Source organism: Rhinolophus hipposideros (assembly GCF_964194185.1).
Source record: "Rhinolophus hipposideros genome assembly, chromosome: 2".
NCBI classification, from domain to species: domain Eukaryota; kingdom Metazoa; phylum Chordata; class Mammalia; order Chiroptera; family Rhinolophidae; genus Rhinolophus; species Rhinolophus hipposideros.
In genome coordinates this window covers 60,411,425-60,428,275 of record NC_138048.1, presented here as the reverse complement: position 1 = coordinate 60,428,275, position 16,851 = coordinate 60,411,425, and the positions used below count along the sequence as shown (strand labels likewise).

At 42.7% G+C, this 16,851-nt stretch overlaps 1 protein-coding gene across 3 annotated transcripts in view; it reads right to left on the bottom strand.

The window, feature by feature from the left end:
* The window catches only part of DGKG (diacylglycerol kinase gamma), a 195,608-nt gene that overhangs the window by 147,514 nt on the left and 31,243 nt on the right, over positions 1 to 16,851 (bottom strand). For all 3 annotated transcript variants that reach the window (XM_081063127.1, XM_081063126.1, XM_081063128.1), the window contains exon 2: positions 12,229 to 12,548. In XM_081063127.1, coding sequence (XP_080919253.1) covers positions 12,229 to 12,295 — 67 coding nt within the window. In that variant the 5' untranslated portion in view covers positions 12,296 to 12,548. The remainder of the gene's footprint in view (positions 1 to 12,228; positions 12,549 to 16,851) is intronic.

The following is a 16,851-nucleotide window of genomic DNA, read 5'->3' as shown; positions in this document are numbered from 1 at the left end:
TTAAAGTTTTGTTTAATACGATTGGTGGGCGTTAAGCCCTGTGAGACTCTGTCCTTGGTGCTGAAACAGACTCAGAGGGCCCATGAAGTCTGGTCGTTTAGAAAATTCTGTTTTCCATAGGAAATAATTCAGAAACTATGGGAGAAAATGGTGGATTCTTTTTGGGAGGAGTTTTATAAGGGAATTGGGAGTCAAGAAAAAAGAGTCAATAATTGTCATTAGAAACACATCCTGAGTGCATCACGTATAGTACTAACTCTCCAGACATCAGAGAAAACTAGGCTTTCTGTTCTCTTCCTGTCTTGCACTATTGTGGATAGTTAAGAGCTTTTCAAGCCCCCTTATTGTAACTATTTAGACATCTGAGCAAAGAGCAATGTAATTAAAAGCTGACGCAGTGTTTCTTGGTGTTCAGGCTCTTTGTACAGAAGGGTATGCTCTCTTAGGCCTACGTCAAGTAGATGTGCTCATGGGCTGGGCTGTTTTCCATGGCTTTGCTGAGTTGGATACAATCAAGGACAAGTTATAATTATTTCAAGATTGAGACATATTGAAATGCCATAGGAAAATGCTACTGTTGCCTAAAAATGGACATTTCTTTCTGAAATTCAAAACAGATGTTGAAAAACTAATAGCTCAGTGAGATCCAAGCAGCAGATGCCATCAATTTGGGCTGCTTCCATTCATTTCAAAAAACACTGAGGATATAAGATGCTGTAAGGTACTCTTGATGAAGTAGTCTGGAGATGATCTGAATCACTGTGGTAATAATAGCTTCCCCTTATTGAAGACCTTCACTGCACATTCTCATATACTCTCCCTACCAATCTATGCAGATTTGGTAATATGTTCTTCAGTTCACAGATGAAGAAGCTGAAATTCCGAAAAATTCAGTGACTTGCCTAAGAGTCAGGGTTTTAACTCAGGTCTAGTCTGGCTCAAAAGTTTATATTACTTTCCATTAAGCACTATTCCCTATTTACTTCCTAAACATTTGCTAACACAAAGAAAAATGTAATTAATGCTGTAGCAATGCTATGAAGCTCTAGGAAGGACAGAGTGGGGAAGAAGTAAAACTAGGATGACAGCGGTGTTGGGGTACAGACTGGGGATGCCCTATGAAGGAGGTATTATTTTAGCTGGGGTGTAAAGAGAGGGTAAAAGCAGACATGAAGTGGAGAGGGTATTCTTAGAAGGGACAGGGTGAACAAAAATGTGGAAACAGGCACCACAGAGCATTTAAGAAAAGTTAAAACCAGAGAGTAGCTTGGGGCCAGATTTGTGTAGGTCTTGAATGACAAGTTAAGGACATTGATTTGAAATTCTAAAAAGTTTTTGAGTAGTGGAGTAACATAACAAGATCTATGTTTTTAAAGACCACTTTGGAAACAGAATGGAAGAGAGTTTAGAATTAGGCCAAAGCTCAGTTAACATCATACATAATTATATTCAAATTAGTACATGAGCAGCTTAATTAATTAGGGAAACCCCTATATATTTTAGAATTTACTCTAATGAGAGATTTTTGGCTCAGCCAGAGTGACCAAATTGGAGGGAAAAATGCAAATTTGGGAGCATGGGTCTCTCTAGTGTGGCTTCTGCAAGAGTAATATAGAGCTAGCATTTTGAATGAGAAGCAGAGGAGTGATTTCACTTGAATTTATATGCTTTTGATGTCACATTTTGGCGATTCTACAGTTCATCCTAGCAGAAATCCTTTGGTTCTATGTGCTATTGATCTAATCCTATTTAAATTTAAATGTATGAGATATATAACTATATATCTCTCTATGTACATAAAGATTATAGCTACACACAACCCCATATATACATGTATGTATGTTTACATATATACACATCATACACACTTATATTCAACATATGTTCACATTCAAGTAAACAGGTTTTAGAAAGAAGAAATAGAAAAGACATTTATTTTAAAATTTCTGATTACTAGCTTAAAATTAAATAGAGAAACAATGCAAGAGATTGCTGGCTCCTAGATTTCCAGGAGGACTGTTCCTCACTGCACATTTACTTCAATTTGTTTTATGGGTTTTTATGAGCTCCTATCAGCAACGTTTTTCCCTTTTAAAAACAGGAAACAATCTAATTCTCAAATATGACACCCATTACTTTCTCCTTGGATGTCCTTTGATACTTTATCATAGTAGTTTTCTTCTCAACAGACTTCTGGGCTGGGTTTCTTTTCCCCTGAGGAGTAAAGTAGGTACTGCTCCACTCTGTTTTGTCTTATGGCGGTTAAGAACAATGAAGGGCTTCTTCAGAGGATTTCCTGATCTTACTTCAGGCCCCATCTGTGGGCCCAATAGCACAAGCTCAGTAGAGAACTCCATGTCAAAGCCTGTATCGTAACACTACCACCAGACTCAGAGGAGGTCCATTTCTCCATTTCTAAACATTCGAAGCAGGGCTGCGTCCATCATTCTTTGAAATAACCCCTATTTTATTGAGTGCTTACGATATGCTAGGCACTATGCTAACCACCCTATATACTTTAGTTAAATCTCCACAACAACCCTCTACTGTAATAATTATCCTTATTTTAGAGAAGAGGAAACTGAGGTTTATACAATTTAAATGACTCAAAGGCACACAGCTAGTAAGTGGGTGACTGATTATTAACAATCTAAAATTGTGACACAGCAAGTAGACGCATTGGATATACAAACACCGATGAATCAGAAGACAAGGGCCTTCCTCTATGACAGGGGCTCTCAAACCTGGCTGTACATTAGAATCACCCGAGGAGCCCTCTAACACATTGAAAAACCCAGGGCTCAGCCACCCAAACCAATTAAGTCAGCATCTCTTGGGGAACCCAGGAATCAGTATATTTGAAAGCATCCTGGGGGTTCAAAATATATAGTCAATGTTGAGAACTGATGTTCTATGATGGGATTTTATTGTTAGACATGAAGACTGTCTTAAGCCTCTGAACATATTGGATAATTATTGCAAAAGGAAAAAAAGTGCATAACCCTGCTAAATGTAATAATCACTGTGCTTGGCAGACATTCTCCATTGTTTAACTGGACAACTCCTAAAGAACTCCACCCAATAGGTCAACTTATTCAGTTGCTTGAAAGGTAGTGAAACATTCCGCATGAGCCCACACTGGCAGCACCATCAGTGTGCAGTTTTACCCCAAATCAAGTGTTTCGAAGGCTCTTCTCTGTGACCAAGGTCAACAGTGGTAACAACTACCCAAGGAAGTTTCAATCTAAAATTGTCTCTTTGTGCTTTATGTGCCAAGAATTCTGAGAGCTTAACCGAGCACTTGTTCCTAGTGTTTGAGCAAATTCAAACCTCTTTTAAGGAGAAAATTTCGCCCTACTCACAGGCACCTTTGCTGCCATATTTGTGTGGGACGAAATGCCCTCCGTCTGAACAAATAGTCAAATCAGAGCCTCAGTGTTTATATCAGAACATGAGCTATGCTGTCCGAACTAGAACCCAAAGTTTATGGACCATCTTCTAGTTAAGAACACTGAGTATTTGAGCCCTAGTCAGACCATTAAACTTGAAATAACTATAAATCAACATTTTCAAAAGTGAATCTGAAAACCAATAGGTGAGAGTGAAATTCTAAGATGCATGATAACTCTCCTCAAAGTTTCCTAAAAGCACCTCAAACTGTAACATGCCTATGAATTGCCTGGGGATCAGGTTTAAATGCAGATTCTGATTCAGTAGGTCTGGGTCAGGGCCTGAGATTCTGCATTTCAAATCAGATCCTTGGTGACGTCAATTATGCAGGTCCACGGACCTCACTTGTGATAAGTGGGCCTTAAGCAACATTCCTGTATAACTGGGGCTGACTAGGAAGGCTCACAACACAGAAAAAAACAAACAAACAAATAAGCAAACAAACATGAGCATGAGGGTAGAGGAAGATATTCTACAGATTGAGAAGAGCCTAAATGACTCTTAACCCATAGAAGGAAAAACACAGAGAGGGAAGAAAAGTTGGTATATGAGGAAAAAACCCAAACAAACAAAAAACCTAGATTTTTCTTTTTTCTGATGAAGGCTACGCTGTGCAAGTTTCCTAAGTACTCCAGGAAACCAAGAACACAGTGAGATGCACAAAAGCAAGAATTTTCCAAGGGTCTTGGAAAGATGGAGGATAATGTCAGAATTTAGAAGCCAGGATCAGGGGCACTGCATCAAAAGGCCCACCTTTTCAGCCAGGAGGAATCAGGCCCCAGAGCGGAATGTGGGGAGCATGTGTCAGAAGTTCCAATTTCATAAGCATTGACACATTCTGCCAGTTACAATTCTTTTCCTGTTCAGTTTATCCCCAGCATATCATCCATTGTCTGGCATAAAATCAATGTGCAATAAAGACTGATGAAATAAATGAGAGCTAAAAAAGGGATCAGGCTTGTCTTGCTTGTCTTATATTTCTATGGGCATAGAGAGACAAGGTAGACCAATGGTTGTTGACCATGGCTGTGTGTTGGAATCACCTGGGGAGATTTAAATAGTACTGCTACCTGGCTCTGATGCCTAAGGATTATGATTAAATGGTCCAAGGGTGCTGTGTGTGTGTGTGTGTGTGTGTGTGTGTGTGTGTGCGCGCGCGGGAGTGGGTGGGGGAAAGGGGTGGAGGTGGGGAGGGCAGGGCATTGGAAGAATTCAAAGCTTCCCAAGTATTTCCAATGTGTCGCCAAGGCTGAGGACCACTGAAGTCCACAAAGTTAACAACTTGGGGGAACTTCTGGGCGTGATAGCTCTGCCACAGAAGTACATGAGAGGTCTGACAACTAAGTTTGTGAACTCATCCTATAAAAAGTGCTAATACCTCATTGCTGAATATCACTAAGATCACCTTTGAGAAGCTCCCCTTGGGAAGCTATGCACCGACACCAGTGCCTAGTCCACCCTGCAAAGCAATTTTGGAACATTTTTTCTGGAATGGCCATCAGAGCTGCTGCCATATTACCCTTGATGTCCTGAATGTCATCAAGCTGTCTTCCTTTCAATATTTCCTTTATCTTCGGGTAAAGAAAGAAGTCATTGGGGGCCAGGTCAGGTGAGTAGGGAGGGTGTGCCAATAGTTATTTGTTTACTGGCTAAAAACTCCCTCCTAGACAGTGCCCTGTGAGCTGGTGCATTGTCGTGATGCAAGAGCCATGAATTGTTGGCGAAAAGTTCAGATCGTCTAACTTTGTCACGCAGCCTTTTCAGCACTTCTAAATAGTAAACCTGGTAACTGTTTGTCCAGTTGGTACAAATTCATAATAAATAATCCCTCTGATATCAAAAAAGGTTAGCAACATCGTGGCAACAAGTTCACCAACTGAATGGTCAGACCTTCATAGAATAAGAGAAAAAGACTTTCCATGGAAGCGGAGGGAATTTGGGCTGATATAAGAAAACCCTCTTTAGGATAATAAGATTTTCTGATTCATCACAAATGATCGTAATGACTGGTACGGCTTATTTGTGCAAGTAAAATTTGTGTTGCTAGCAAAATTTCCCACTTTTTCTCCAAATAATGTGGCCTCATCAGTCATATTTCCAAGTGAAGGTTGAAGATAGATCACACAACTCAGACTTTCTTGCAACTAAAACTGTGGTCCCTGGATAAGCAGCATTAGCAGCATCTGGGAACTTGTTAGAAACAGAGTCTCAAAACTACCCCATACCTACTTGTTCAGAATCTGCACTTTAACAAGATCTCTAGGAGATCATCTGCACATTCAAATTTGAGAGCCACTGTGCCCAGAAGCCTCTCCGTACCCATAGATTCTGTGAGTGCTTGTGGGCAGAGTCCCAGTCATTGCTAATGAAAAGAAAGCCACTTGTGCTGTAAGAGAATTGGGAGAGAAAGAACTGTGGTTATCCCTTCCAAGATGGAAGCAAGTGGACGACGTGACTCTTTATGGGCCCAGGACTCCATGAACATTTGATTAACTCTCACCCTAGTGGCCAATATAAACAGCAAAGTTTCAAGGAAGCTTACTTAGAGCCTAACATTGTTCTACAAATCAGCCCTTAAACATTTTATATGACTCCCATACTGACACTGACAGGTTTGAATTGTGAGCTGCAAATTACATACATCTTAAAGTGAGAAACTTTGCCTTAATCTGATTCTAATGAAATATACTTCTGAATAACACAATTTACTGATACATTTTCTTTAAATGTATTTAAAATTTTGCTCTCTCTCTCTCTATATATATATGTGTGTGTGTGTATATATATATATATGTGTATATATATATATATGTGTATATGTATATGTGTGTATATATGTGTGTGTGTGTTTTATATATATATAAAATGCATGGTTGAGGGTTGAGCTCCAATCAGTACTTTTTGTTTAATTTGTTGCAACTGAACTGAAGGCAATTGAATCTAATCTGGACTCGAGAACTTTGCTTCCAATTCTTCTTCTGCCACTGACCTCCTGTGTCACCTTGGGCAAGTCACTGAGCTCTTCTGGACTCATGTTCTCATTTGTAAAATGGATAGGATTTGCATGAGGTGATAGCTAATCTCCCAGCTTTAAAAAGTCTACAAAATCAAGGCAACCGTTAGCTGGTGTAGGAAAAGTCTGGTTTATTTCTTAGAGAATTAAAAGCCAAAATTGATGCTTTATCATTTTTTTCTTTTCTAAATAAACTGATAGTTTTTGTTTTTGATAAATCATGAAAAAAAACCTCCCCCAAAATATCAGGATTAGAAGGACAATAAGCTAATTATATCTGTTTGAAACTGTTAAGGGGAGGGTCAGTAGGAGCAATTTCCACACCCTCATGCCCCCTGAGATTGAAAAGAAACCTGTTTAAACATAGAACCTAAGTATTGGAAGGGCTAATGAAGGTCATTTAGTCAACTGGACATCTGATGCTCTAATCTCCCATACAGTGTCTCAGACAAATCTGCCCAGCAGTGAGTTCTAGGGAAAGGTAACTCAGTTGCTTTTAAGTCAATTCTGTTTCACTTTGGGCAGGTTTGACAATTAGGAATCAATGTACCGTATTAGTATTTCTTACTTTAAAGTCTTTCTTCCAATGATTTCCTCTCATTAGTCCTAGGGCTACTTCTTGAAGCCATTCAAAATTAGCTTAACACACATCTTCCCCACAATAGCACTATAGCTATTTTAATACAACTAGTTTTCCCTCATCTTTTCCTGAGTCTTCCCTTCTCCAGTAAATATGAATTGTATTTTCAGCCACTTTAGGCTGTGAGGCCCCTCCGCATGCTGGTGGCCCTTCTCAAACAAGTTCTGGTTTGTCCATATCCGTGGCAAACCGTGGTGCCCACATAAATTCAGTTCGCTAGAGAGGGCTGATCAAGGTAGGAGATATCAGCTTGCGTTACTAGACACTATGAATCTATTAACACATCCTAAGATCAGTGGTTTGGTTAAACAAAATAATGTATATGTATTTTAAAGAAATCTCTGCAACCACTAAAAACCATGCTTCTGAATATTACTGAATGATCTGGCAACACACGATATATGGTATGCGAGGCAGGGTCCAAAGATGGCTGTCCTCAATCTTCCCCCGCCCTGTGTGAGTCCGTTCCCATGAGATGTGGAGTCCATTCCTCCATCCCACTGAATCTGGGCCAGGCCTGGGACTGCTTTGTCTTATGCAATGTGGAGAGAATTCCATTGCAGTTCCTCTGAGCCCAGGTGTCTAAAGGCCTGGAAGCTGCTGCTTTTATGCTCTTGGAGCCCCAAGCCACATGTAAGAAGTCAAGGCTACCCTGCTGGAAAGAGGCCAACATAGAGAGGTACCGGGAGATGAGAAAAGTGCTTGCAGAAAGAGGCCGTGTGGAGCCACTGAGGACCACTGAAGCACCAGCATGTGAGTGAATAAGCCATGCTGGATGATATGAGGCACCCCACCTGAAGCCCCAAACATTGTGCAGCAAGGACTAGCCATTTCTGCTCTGCTCTGTCCAGATTCCTGAGCTACAGAATCATGGGGAAAAAACAAAATGGCTGTGTTAGCCCAACAAGTTTTGAAGTTGTTTTAATGCAGCAATAGATAACTGAAACATATTGGTAGGGTGAAGAAAACAGCATGCAAATAGCCTGAGATATATATATATATATATATATATATATATATATATATATATATATATATATATATATTTGTATTTATACACGAATACACTAGTAGTGGGTATCACTGAGAGATAGGATTATGGATAGCTTTAAATTTCATCTTTCAGTTTTTCAAAAATTTTACACTTGTTTTTATTTCGTACCAAAAAGTTTCTTAATATCACATCATCTTTTTTGAGAAGTATTTTACACTATTGATTCACATTAAGCTTACTGTCAACTATGTGTGTGTGTAAATAAATAAATATATATACATGTATATATATATGGCTTAACATGGCTTCTCCAAGGGCTTAACATGGCTTCTTCCACAATAGAAGGCCACCAGAGAAAGTACAGGGTTTATGCTGTATAAACAGAACTCACCAAGAGCCTCTTACCTTGAAATTCTTGGCCTCGCCTACCAGGTAACCCCTCTGGGGAAAGTTATCAATTCTCAGGCTGTACATTTCAGTTATTCCACTACTGTAAAGCTCCTGTTTATGTGGTTATGGAAGAGCAGTTGCTATGGCAATGCAATATGAGTCAATACCAGAATGTGTCTAAAATTGGTATAAGTGCCTTTTTCAGGGTTTCCTCTGAGGATTAATCATTTTCTAAGAATTGTATCTTTTCGTTCTCTCCTGTTAGAATAATGATGCTAGAGTACCGCATCCAGTCCTAGGACATGGACAAAATGAGGACAGGTCAGAGAAGGAAAAGCTGAGACCCAAACCACAAGAGAATCATTTCCTACCACATGCTTTGGCTTCTTTTCACCGGTTTCTGCCTCTTGGATGGCATGGTCACTTTTGGACTCCTCTATCCCTTAGTTGCCTCGACTTGGTACTCTTTGTTCCCTAGTTGTCTTGCTAGTTCTTCTCTCTGTGTCTTCTACTGACTCCTTTTCCTTCTCTGACCCCCAACTGTAGGCATGCACTAAGTCCCATTCTTCACCCTCCCATTTCTCTCTTCATGTTCCTGCTCTCGGAAGAGCCTTCATTCTTATTTTTTTTCTTCCCTGCTGTCTCCACACAAAGATTCCTAAATCAAAGCTGTAGCCTAATGCCTCATTCCCACCCCCACCCTACCACCTACCCTTCCAGGCCCATAGGACGTCCCACTCAGAAAGTAGCATCCCCCAGGATGGGGTCCTACCTACATTTCCACTTTGTGCCCTGACTCCCCCCACACCACCAGGAGCTCTGGGATCCCAGCCTAGGAAATGCTTGCAGTTCTCAGAAGGTAGCTACTTGGATGACTTTCTCATCTCCCTGCTTTGCCCAAGCCACGTTCTCTGCCTGGAATGGCCACCCCTTCCTCCTTCCCACTAATTAGTGTTTCTGGACTCCGAAAACAACACCTGCATCGGGAAGTCTCCCGCTAGCCTGGACTAGGTCTCGTCTTTCATGCTCCCCACTGCTTAGCACCTGTCATACTGAACATTGTTGTCTGAGTTCTGTCTGTCTTTCCCCACTGGACTGTGAGCTCTTTAGGGCAGGATCATCTCTCATTCATTGCTGGTTCCCTGGAGCCTGGCACACACGAATGCATTAAGTAGATGTGTCATCACCATCTCAAAATCAACATTCTAAAACCATCCCCATCAGCCCTGCATCCTAATGTTACCATTTTCCACAGATCCACAGGCTTTGAGGTATCTTTGCTGGCTTCCTTTTGTTCCATAAGTTTTGATGATACTTCTACCGCAATTTCCCACAATTTAGCATTTGTTCTTTGCCACATTCACCATCTTAGTTAGCTCTTTTCCTCAGCTCAGACTAGATTTTGTACAAAAGAGAGTCTGCCTGACACCTGGAAATTTCTTTATCCAGGTCACCCTGCACATAGCCACCATATTCATGGCTCTAAACTTTGCCACTTTAGTCCAAAGGCCATGCCTTGACATGCAGGGCCCAGGACCTCCTGCTATCCCCGTCCCTCCTGTTCTCCTCCGTCCCTCGCTGCTCCTTCTCTCCTTCTGGCCCAGAAGTTCTTGTTACCACTCCACACTTACCCCTCCCTCTGTGCCCCTCTACCGTTGTTTCCATTGTTTTTACCCCCCCCACCACCACCATCTACTAGTCACATTTAAAATTCTTTCCTTCATAGAGTTCACCCAGCTGAATCCTCTGTTAACAGTTAAGTTGTATACCCCTCTCCCCCAAATTATGTTGAAGTTCTAACCCCCAGTCCCTCAGAATCTTATTTGGAAACAGTATCATTGCAGATATAATCAGTTAAGATGAGATCATGTTAGAGCAGCATGGGTCAATCCAATATGACTGTCCATATCAAGAGGGAAATTTGGACACTGAAACACCTTCCAAGGAAGAACGTCCTGTGAAGAGACAAAGGGAGAAGACAGCCAAGGAGGCAGGCCTGGAGCAGAGCTCTCTCACAGCCTCAGACGGAACTAGCCCTGCCGTTACCTTGATTTTGGACTTCCAGCCTCCAGAACGGTGAGATACTTTCTAAGCCACCCAGGTTGTGCTACTTTGTCACAGTAGATTATCAAACTAATACACATTCCCACATCCATTTCCCCCAGCTTTAAATTCCCTTCACTGTACGTGCCCAGGTTAGCCCACTCTGCCGCAGGGGCTGTCTGCCTGCTGCCTTAAACCTGTTCTCCGCTGCTGTTACGAGCACATTTTTGACTCTCTAACAAGATTCTGACTCAAGTGCAAGCCTTTGCTTCGTGCTTCTTTTTCACTCCTGACAGGGCCTGGTACTTTGCTGACCTGCAGAGGAGGCTGAATTAAATGGAGTTTACAGGGAGGAAAATTCCCTGTGCCTTGTTAGTACATGACAGTTTTTCTAAACCCACTGAGGTCATACAAGAGACCACCAGCTCCAGGGTACTAGGACAGAGACTGACCAGTGGCCTCGGGGCCCCTGTTGACCTTGGGGAACCCATGGAGCATGGGGTGTTAGGTCTTGGGGGCAAATCACAGGGAGACATCATCTAGTCCAACCCTCTAATTTTGCAGAAGAGGGTGCTGAGGCTCCGGGGGTTTAAATCTGTCAAATCACAAAAAGCAAGAGCCAGAGCTGGCACTGGGCCTGATTTCCTGACTCCCAGACCAGTGCTGTAAGGGCTGCCTGTCTTGTGGGAGGAGGACAGGCTCATGAAAAGGCGTTCGTAGGACAATCTGGGCTAGATCTGAATGGCAGGTCAACATGCTACAGGCCTAGTGATTTATAAAAGCACCAGTACAGTTAATATGAAGGGAGAGATGATTGGCACCAAGGGGTGGGAGCAGCAGTGCGGGTGAGAGCTCTGTAAGCCAAAGGGCTCTGTGAGAAGTCAGTGTCACTGCACAGTCACGATGGTCACTGTGGTGCAGAGGGCAGTGGTCAGTCGGTGCTCTACCATAGCCCTGGGCAATTCCTATCACGAGTCAATCTTCGGAGTGGCCTGTGGGGGGCACACCTGTGTGCCCGCATGTGAACGTGGTGTTGCCACCACTATGTCTTGCACTGAAATTGTTCCTGAGAGCAACTCATGAAACCAAGAGTCCCATTCCAAAGCCCAGGCTTTTCCAGAACAAAGTCAAGAAAGAGACATATATCAGAATTCTGATCTTACTGAAAAGAGGCATTTAGTCCAAACACAAGAGTATATTAGAGCAAATGATTGAATAACAATGTAACCATGCAGCCTGCAGCCCTTCAAAAATTATGCTATAAAGAGGTTTCGATGACCTGAGAAAATACTTATGTTATTAGGTCAGGTGGAAAAATGCAGGCTTAGAAAAAGAGGTATATTCAGGAACTCAGCCATGTAAAGCAATATGCACAGGAGGCGAGGATTCCAAAATGTTCACAGTGCTTGGCTGTGATTTGTAACCTACTCTTTATATTTTCCTCCTGGATATTCCAAATGTCTATGCTGAACATGTATTATTTAAAGAGTGAAAAAAAAAAAAAAAAAAAAAAAAAAAAGAGTGTAATTGTGTTTTTATGTTTAAGACACTAATTCTGTGTATATGAGAAAATATTATAAGCTGTCAGGCCTGACCTCATTCTCTGGCTTTTCAGTGATTGTACTGCTCTTCAATGCAGAAATACGTTCCTCAACCAAAAGGAAAGCCCATCCCAGATGGGTCAATCCATTTACTCACATTCTGAATATTTCTGGAGTTGGTCAAATTCTTCTGGAGTAAGGGAGACCCAGCGTTCTTCACTCATCTTTACGCTGGGTATGAGCGTTGGAGGCCAGGGACGCAGTTTTGTTCACCAGGGTGAAGCTGTGCCCCAGAACAGGGCCTGGCTCATTGCCGGTATGCAATGGACACACCCTCCAGGACACTTCTCGAGGCCCCAAGTGTCTATGGCAGCAGCAGGCACCTTTCAGCCGATGAGAGAAGACCTTTGCTCTTCCTCAGGCAACATCATTCTATGTGTAGTGAAGGTAAATTCAGAAATCCTTGCTCTTCCTGAGCTGAAGTAGAAAAGACATTGTGGAAGAGAGTATTAGGACACACATGTCATCTTTTCTTATTAATGAAAATCCTCAAATTTTCTTTGCTGAAAGATTTATAGAAGGCAATGTTTCTCAAGGGACGGATGTTTCCTCAGGGAAGTCTGAAGGGGACATAGAGACCAGCACAACTCCAGACAGGTGTCTGACTGAGGTGGGGATGGGTGACCTGTACGAATAGGTGGCCATACTCCTAAACACTGGGAAATTTTAAATGTATCTTACGAGAGGTCTCTTAGTAGAGGCACCTAAGGGCATCCTCAAGGCATGAAAATGCCTCAGGCTGTTGGATGCCTCATCTGTAAGCACAAGGACAGTAGCCTATGTGGGGTGACTTGAAAGATGAGCCACTCTCTCCTCTACTGGTTTCTGAATTCCACCATTAGAGCTGCTTACTTTCCCCCGATGAGTCACTCTGGAAATTCAAATACCACCCCCCCAACCCTCCAAGGCTGGCTAACTGCCTAGTGACTAAAGCAGTTCTCTTTTCTCTCAGAATCATAAAAAAGTGATTAGAGGGCAGGCCTGTGGGCGCCAGTGTGGAGAGTCCTGAGGGAGGAAAGGGGGATGGATTAGGACACTTAACATCTTTTTCTTTGAGCGTCTCCTAGCACAGTGGCTCTGTCAGTCATACCATCAGTCATTAAATCAGTTCAGTGGGTCTTAAACTTAACGTGGTGGGCCAATATCAGCACTTACAAACACAAAATAGCATGGGATACAATGGAATGGAATGAAGTGGAATTGAAAATAAGAGTGCATCTCCTTTCAGTTATATATACATATGTATACTGATCATAATGTAAAATGTATTTCTTATTCTGGGTTGAGGTGAAGAAAAATGTTGGGAAGCAATCAATTTAATAGGAAGAGATATAAAGACTGATGTTACCAAAGAACAAGACCAGTTTCAATAAAACAGGATTCATCGTGGAGAGCCAGCCTTTAAGGCAAGTCTGGGGAGCTTGGAGCATATGGAATGGCAGAGGGGCTGGAAGAGACAACCCAGTGAGGAGGCAGATTTGGATAGTTCTTTGCAGTGTATAGAATGGGCTGGTGTGGACCTGGGAGGCTGAATGAGAGCTGAGGGAAAGTGCTGGAGAGAGATTTGGGCTCTGTAAGGAAGACCTTCCACCGATCAGAACTTTCCAACAATAGGTGGGAATGAGATGCCTGAATCCCTGGGAACATCCAAGTTCTATTCTTTCCTTAAAAAGTCCAATTCTCTCCTGAATCCACAGGCCAACTGGATTCTGTCCCTTGGCTCCTGCTGTTGCCAAGGGTCCCAGTGACTAATGGTCAAATCTGACGGGCACCTTGCAGGCTTCCCTTACTTCATTTGCTCTCTCTGAAGCCTTTGCCATGACAGAAAACAACTCTCTTGAGACTTTTATCTTTCTGAGTGTTAGTCCAGTCTCCTTCCGCCTCTTCTTTTGCCATCATTAAATACTGATGTTTCCAGAATCCTATCCTGAGCCCTCTCCTCAGTCTAAATCCCTTCTCTGAGGGCTCTTATCCACTTCCACAGCTTCAATGACTGCCAGGCATGCTGTTCCAGTCCTGAGCTCATGCCTCAACCCAGATCTGAATATCTAACTGTCACTGTGACTCCCTTATATGTCCCAAATTACCCCAAACTGGCACTGTCCCGTACCCTCAACCTGCCTCTCTTCTGCATTCTGGGTGTGCTCTGAGAGGAGCCAATACTAGGGCCAGAAACCTGAGGCTCACCCTGAGCACCTCCCCCTTTCTCTTCGGCCAAACTCAAGCACTAGTCCTACAGTGTGTCCATTGTGTGTTCCCTCCTCTCCATCACACCAGTCAGTTCATCAACTCAGACCTTCATTCTTCTCTCACCTGGTCTCTGACAACAGCCTCCTGCTGGTCCCCCTTCCTTGGGTTTTGCTCTCCTCCCTTTGGTCCATTCTAAATTGCCAGCCAGATCATATTTCTCTTGGTAATAAAACTCTTCACTGATTTCTATTGCCTATAGAATAAGATGGAATCTTCTTTCCATGATACACAAAGTCTTTATGATCTGGCCTCTGATTGTCAATTCAGTCAAAAAGCAAGGGTGAAGTTTAAAAACATTTTCCATCATACTGGGGAATTCAACATTACAACTGGTATTACCACTGCTGCCAGACACTTATTTTACCCTGTGCTGTATGCTTTACTTATATATATAATTTAGTCCTCATGACAACCATGTAAAGTAAGCATTCTCTTCCCTATTTTTAGATGAGAAAAATGAAGCAAGATGTTTAGTGGATATAGTTAAGGAGAAAGAGGGAACCTTCAAAGTTTTGGGATAAGAATGCCTCTCTGGAGATCCGGTCAAGATGGTGGAGTAGGTTAACACTGTGATTACCTCCTCTAATGACCATTTCAAAATTACAGCTAAACTACAGCACTACTATCATTGACAATCACCTGAAGTCTAGCTGAACTGAAGCTCTACAATTAAGGACATACAGAAGAAGCCACCTTGAGACTGGTAGGAGGGAAGGAGATGTGGAACAGGCTGGTTCCACAATCACGTTTGACCATTAAAAATTGGGAGGGATACCTTGGCTGTAAAGGTCCCCTACACCCTCAAGAGAAGCAAGGGGTCACAGCCTCACACCAGGTTCCCCAGCCTAGGGTTTCAGTGTTGGGGAGAGAAGTCCCCATAAATTCTAGCTCTGAAAACCAGCAGAGATTGTGTGAGACCAGGACGGCTACTAGTCCCAGACGCTCCTCTTAAAGGACCTGCACACAGACTTACTCACTGATGGACTCACTTGCTCTGAGCTCCAGCACTGGGGCAGCAGCTCGCAAGGTGCCAGGGTCATATGAGGAGAAACTGAATTGTCTGGCTTCAGTGCAAGGGCCAGAGGGGCAACTTTCTTCAGGACAAAGGTGCTGGAGGAAGCCATTGTTTCTTTGTTGAGCCTTCCCTTGTCCTGGCATAAACGCAGGCAGTCTCCATATCTGAGGCTCCATCAATCTGGCTAACACTATTTGTTTGCCCTGATTCCTGGCTCCAACCAACTTTCGAGCCCACCTAAGCTGTTTCCAGTGGCTTTTCTGTACAATAGTCTGCCTTGGCTCATGCTGCATACTTTCCAAAAATCTCTCAAAGGTTCACAAAACCCTAACAAGCAGCATCTGGCTTCAGCGTGTCCTGTACTTCTGGCTGAGCAGCCCTAAGCCAGCACTAGCAACAGTCAGCCTTGGTTTGTGGCTTGAATTTACAAGGCACTTCCAAGCTCAGTATGTGTGGTGGCCATCTGTGGATTGCTTTGTGCCAGGTAGCCCCAAGCTAAGGCTGTGTCTGAACTTGGCCTGAGACCTCAGAGCTGGCATGCCCAGTGGTCATCTTTGAACTCAGCCTGAGAAACACCTGGCCACCTCTGTGGATGAAACACCCAAAGGGTACACTGGACAGGTACCAGACCCCTGCTAAAGCGAGTCCTGCTCCATAGGGTCAGCCCCAGCACAACAGCTCCTCAGACTGTAGTTACTACCAGTCTTCACAATGAATCAGCCCAAGGGTCAATCCCTCCTATTTACATGCAAACAGTAACTTAGGCTCAACTACAACAGGAGGGCACACACAACCCACATGAGGGACACACCTGGAATACCCAACTCAGGTGACGAGGAAGTTTGTGCCACTGAAACCCACAGTACACCTACTATATAAGGCCACTCTACTAATCTGGGAGACATAGACAGAAACTAACCCAGGCAGCCAAAATGGAGAGACAAAAAAACATGTCCCAGATGAAAGAACAAAATAAAGCTTCAGAAAAAGAACCAAACAAAATGAAGAAAAGCAATCTACCAGATGCAGAGTTCAAAACACTGGTTATAAGGATGCTCAATGAACCCAGGGAGAACTTCAACAAAGAGATAGGAAACATAAAAATTGAGGTAGAATGTTAGAGGACTTCTTTAAGACACACACAAAAAACACATAAACACATCAAAGGTATGAATAATAAAATGTCAATAACTACATATCTATCAACAATTACTTTCAATGTAAATGGATTAAATGCTCCAATCAAAAGATAGGGTGGCTGAATGGATAAGAAAACAAGACCCTTATATATGCTGCCTGCAAGTGACTCACTTCAGATCAAAAAATATTTCATGAAAATGGAAACAAACAAGAAAGCTGGGGTAGCAATACTTACCCCAAACAAAACAGATGTTAAAGGCTACAAAAAGAGACAAAGAAGGTCCCAGTAATCCCACTTCAGGGTATTTATCCAAA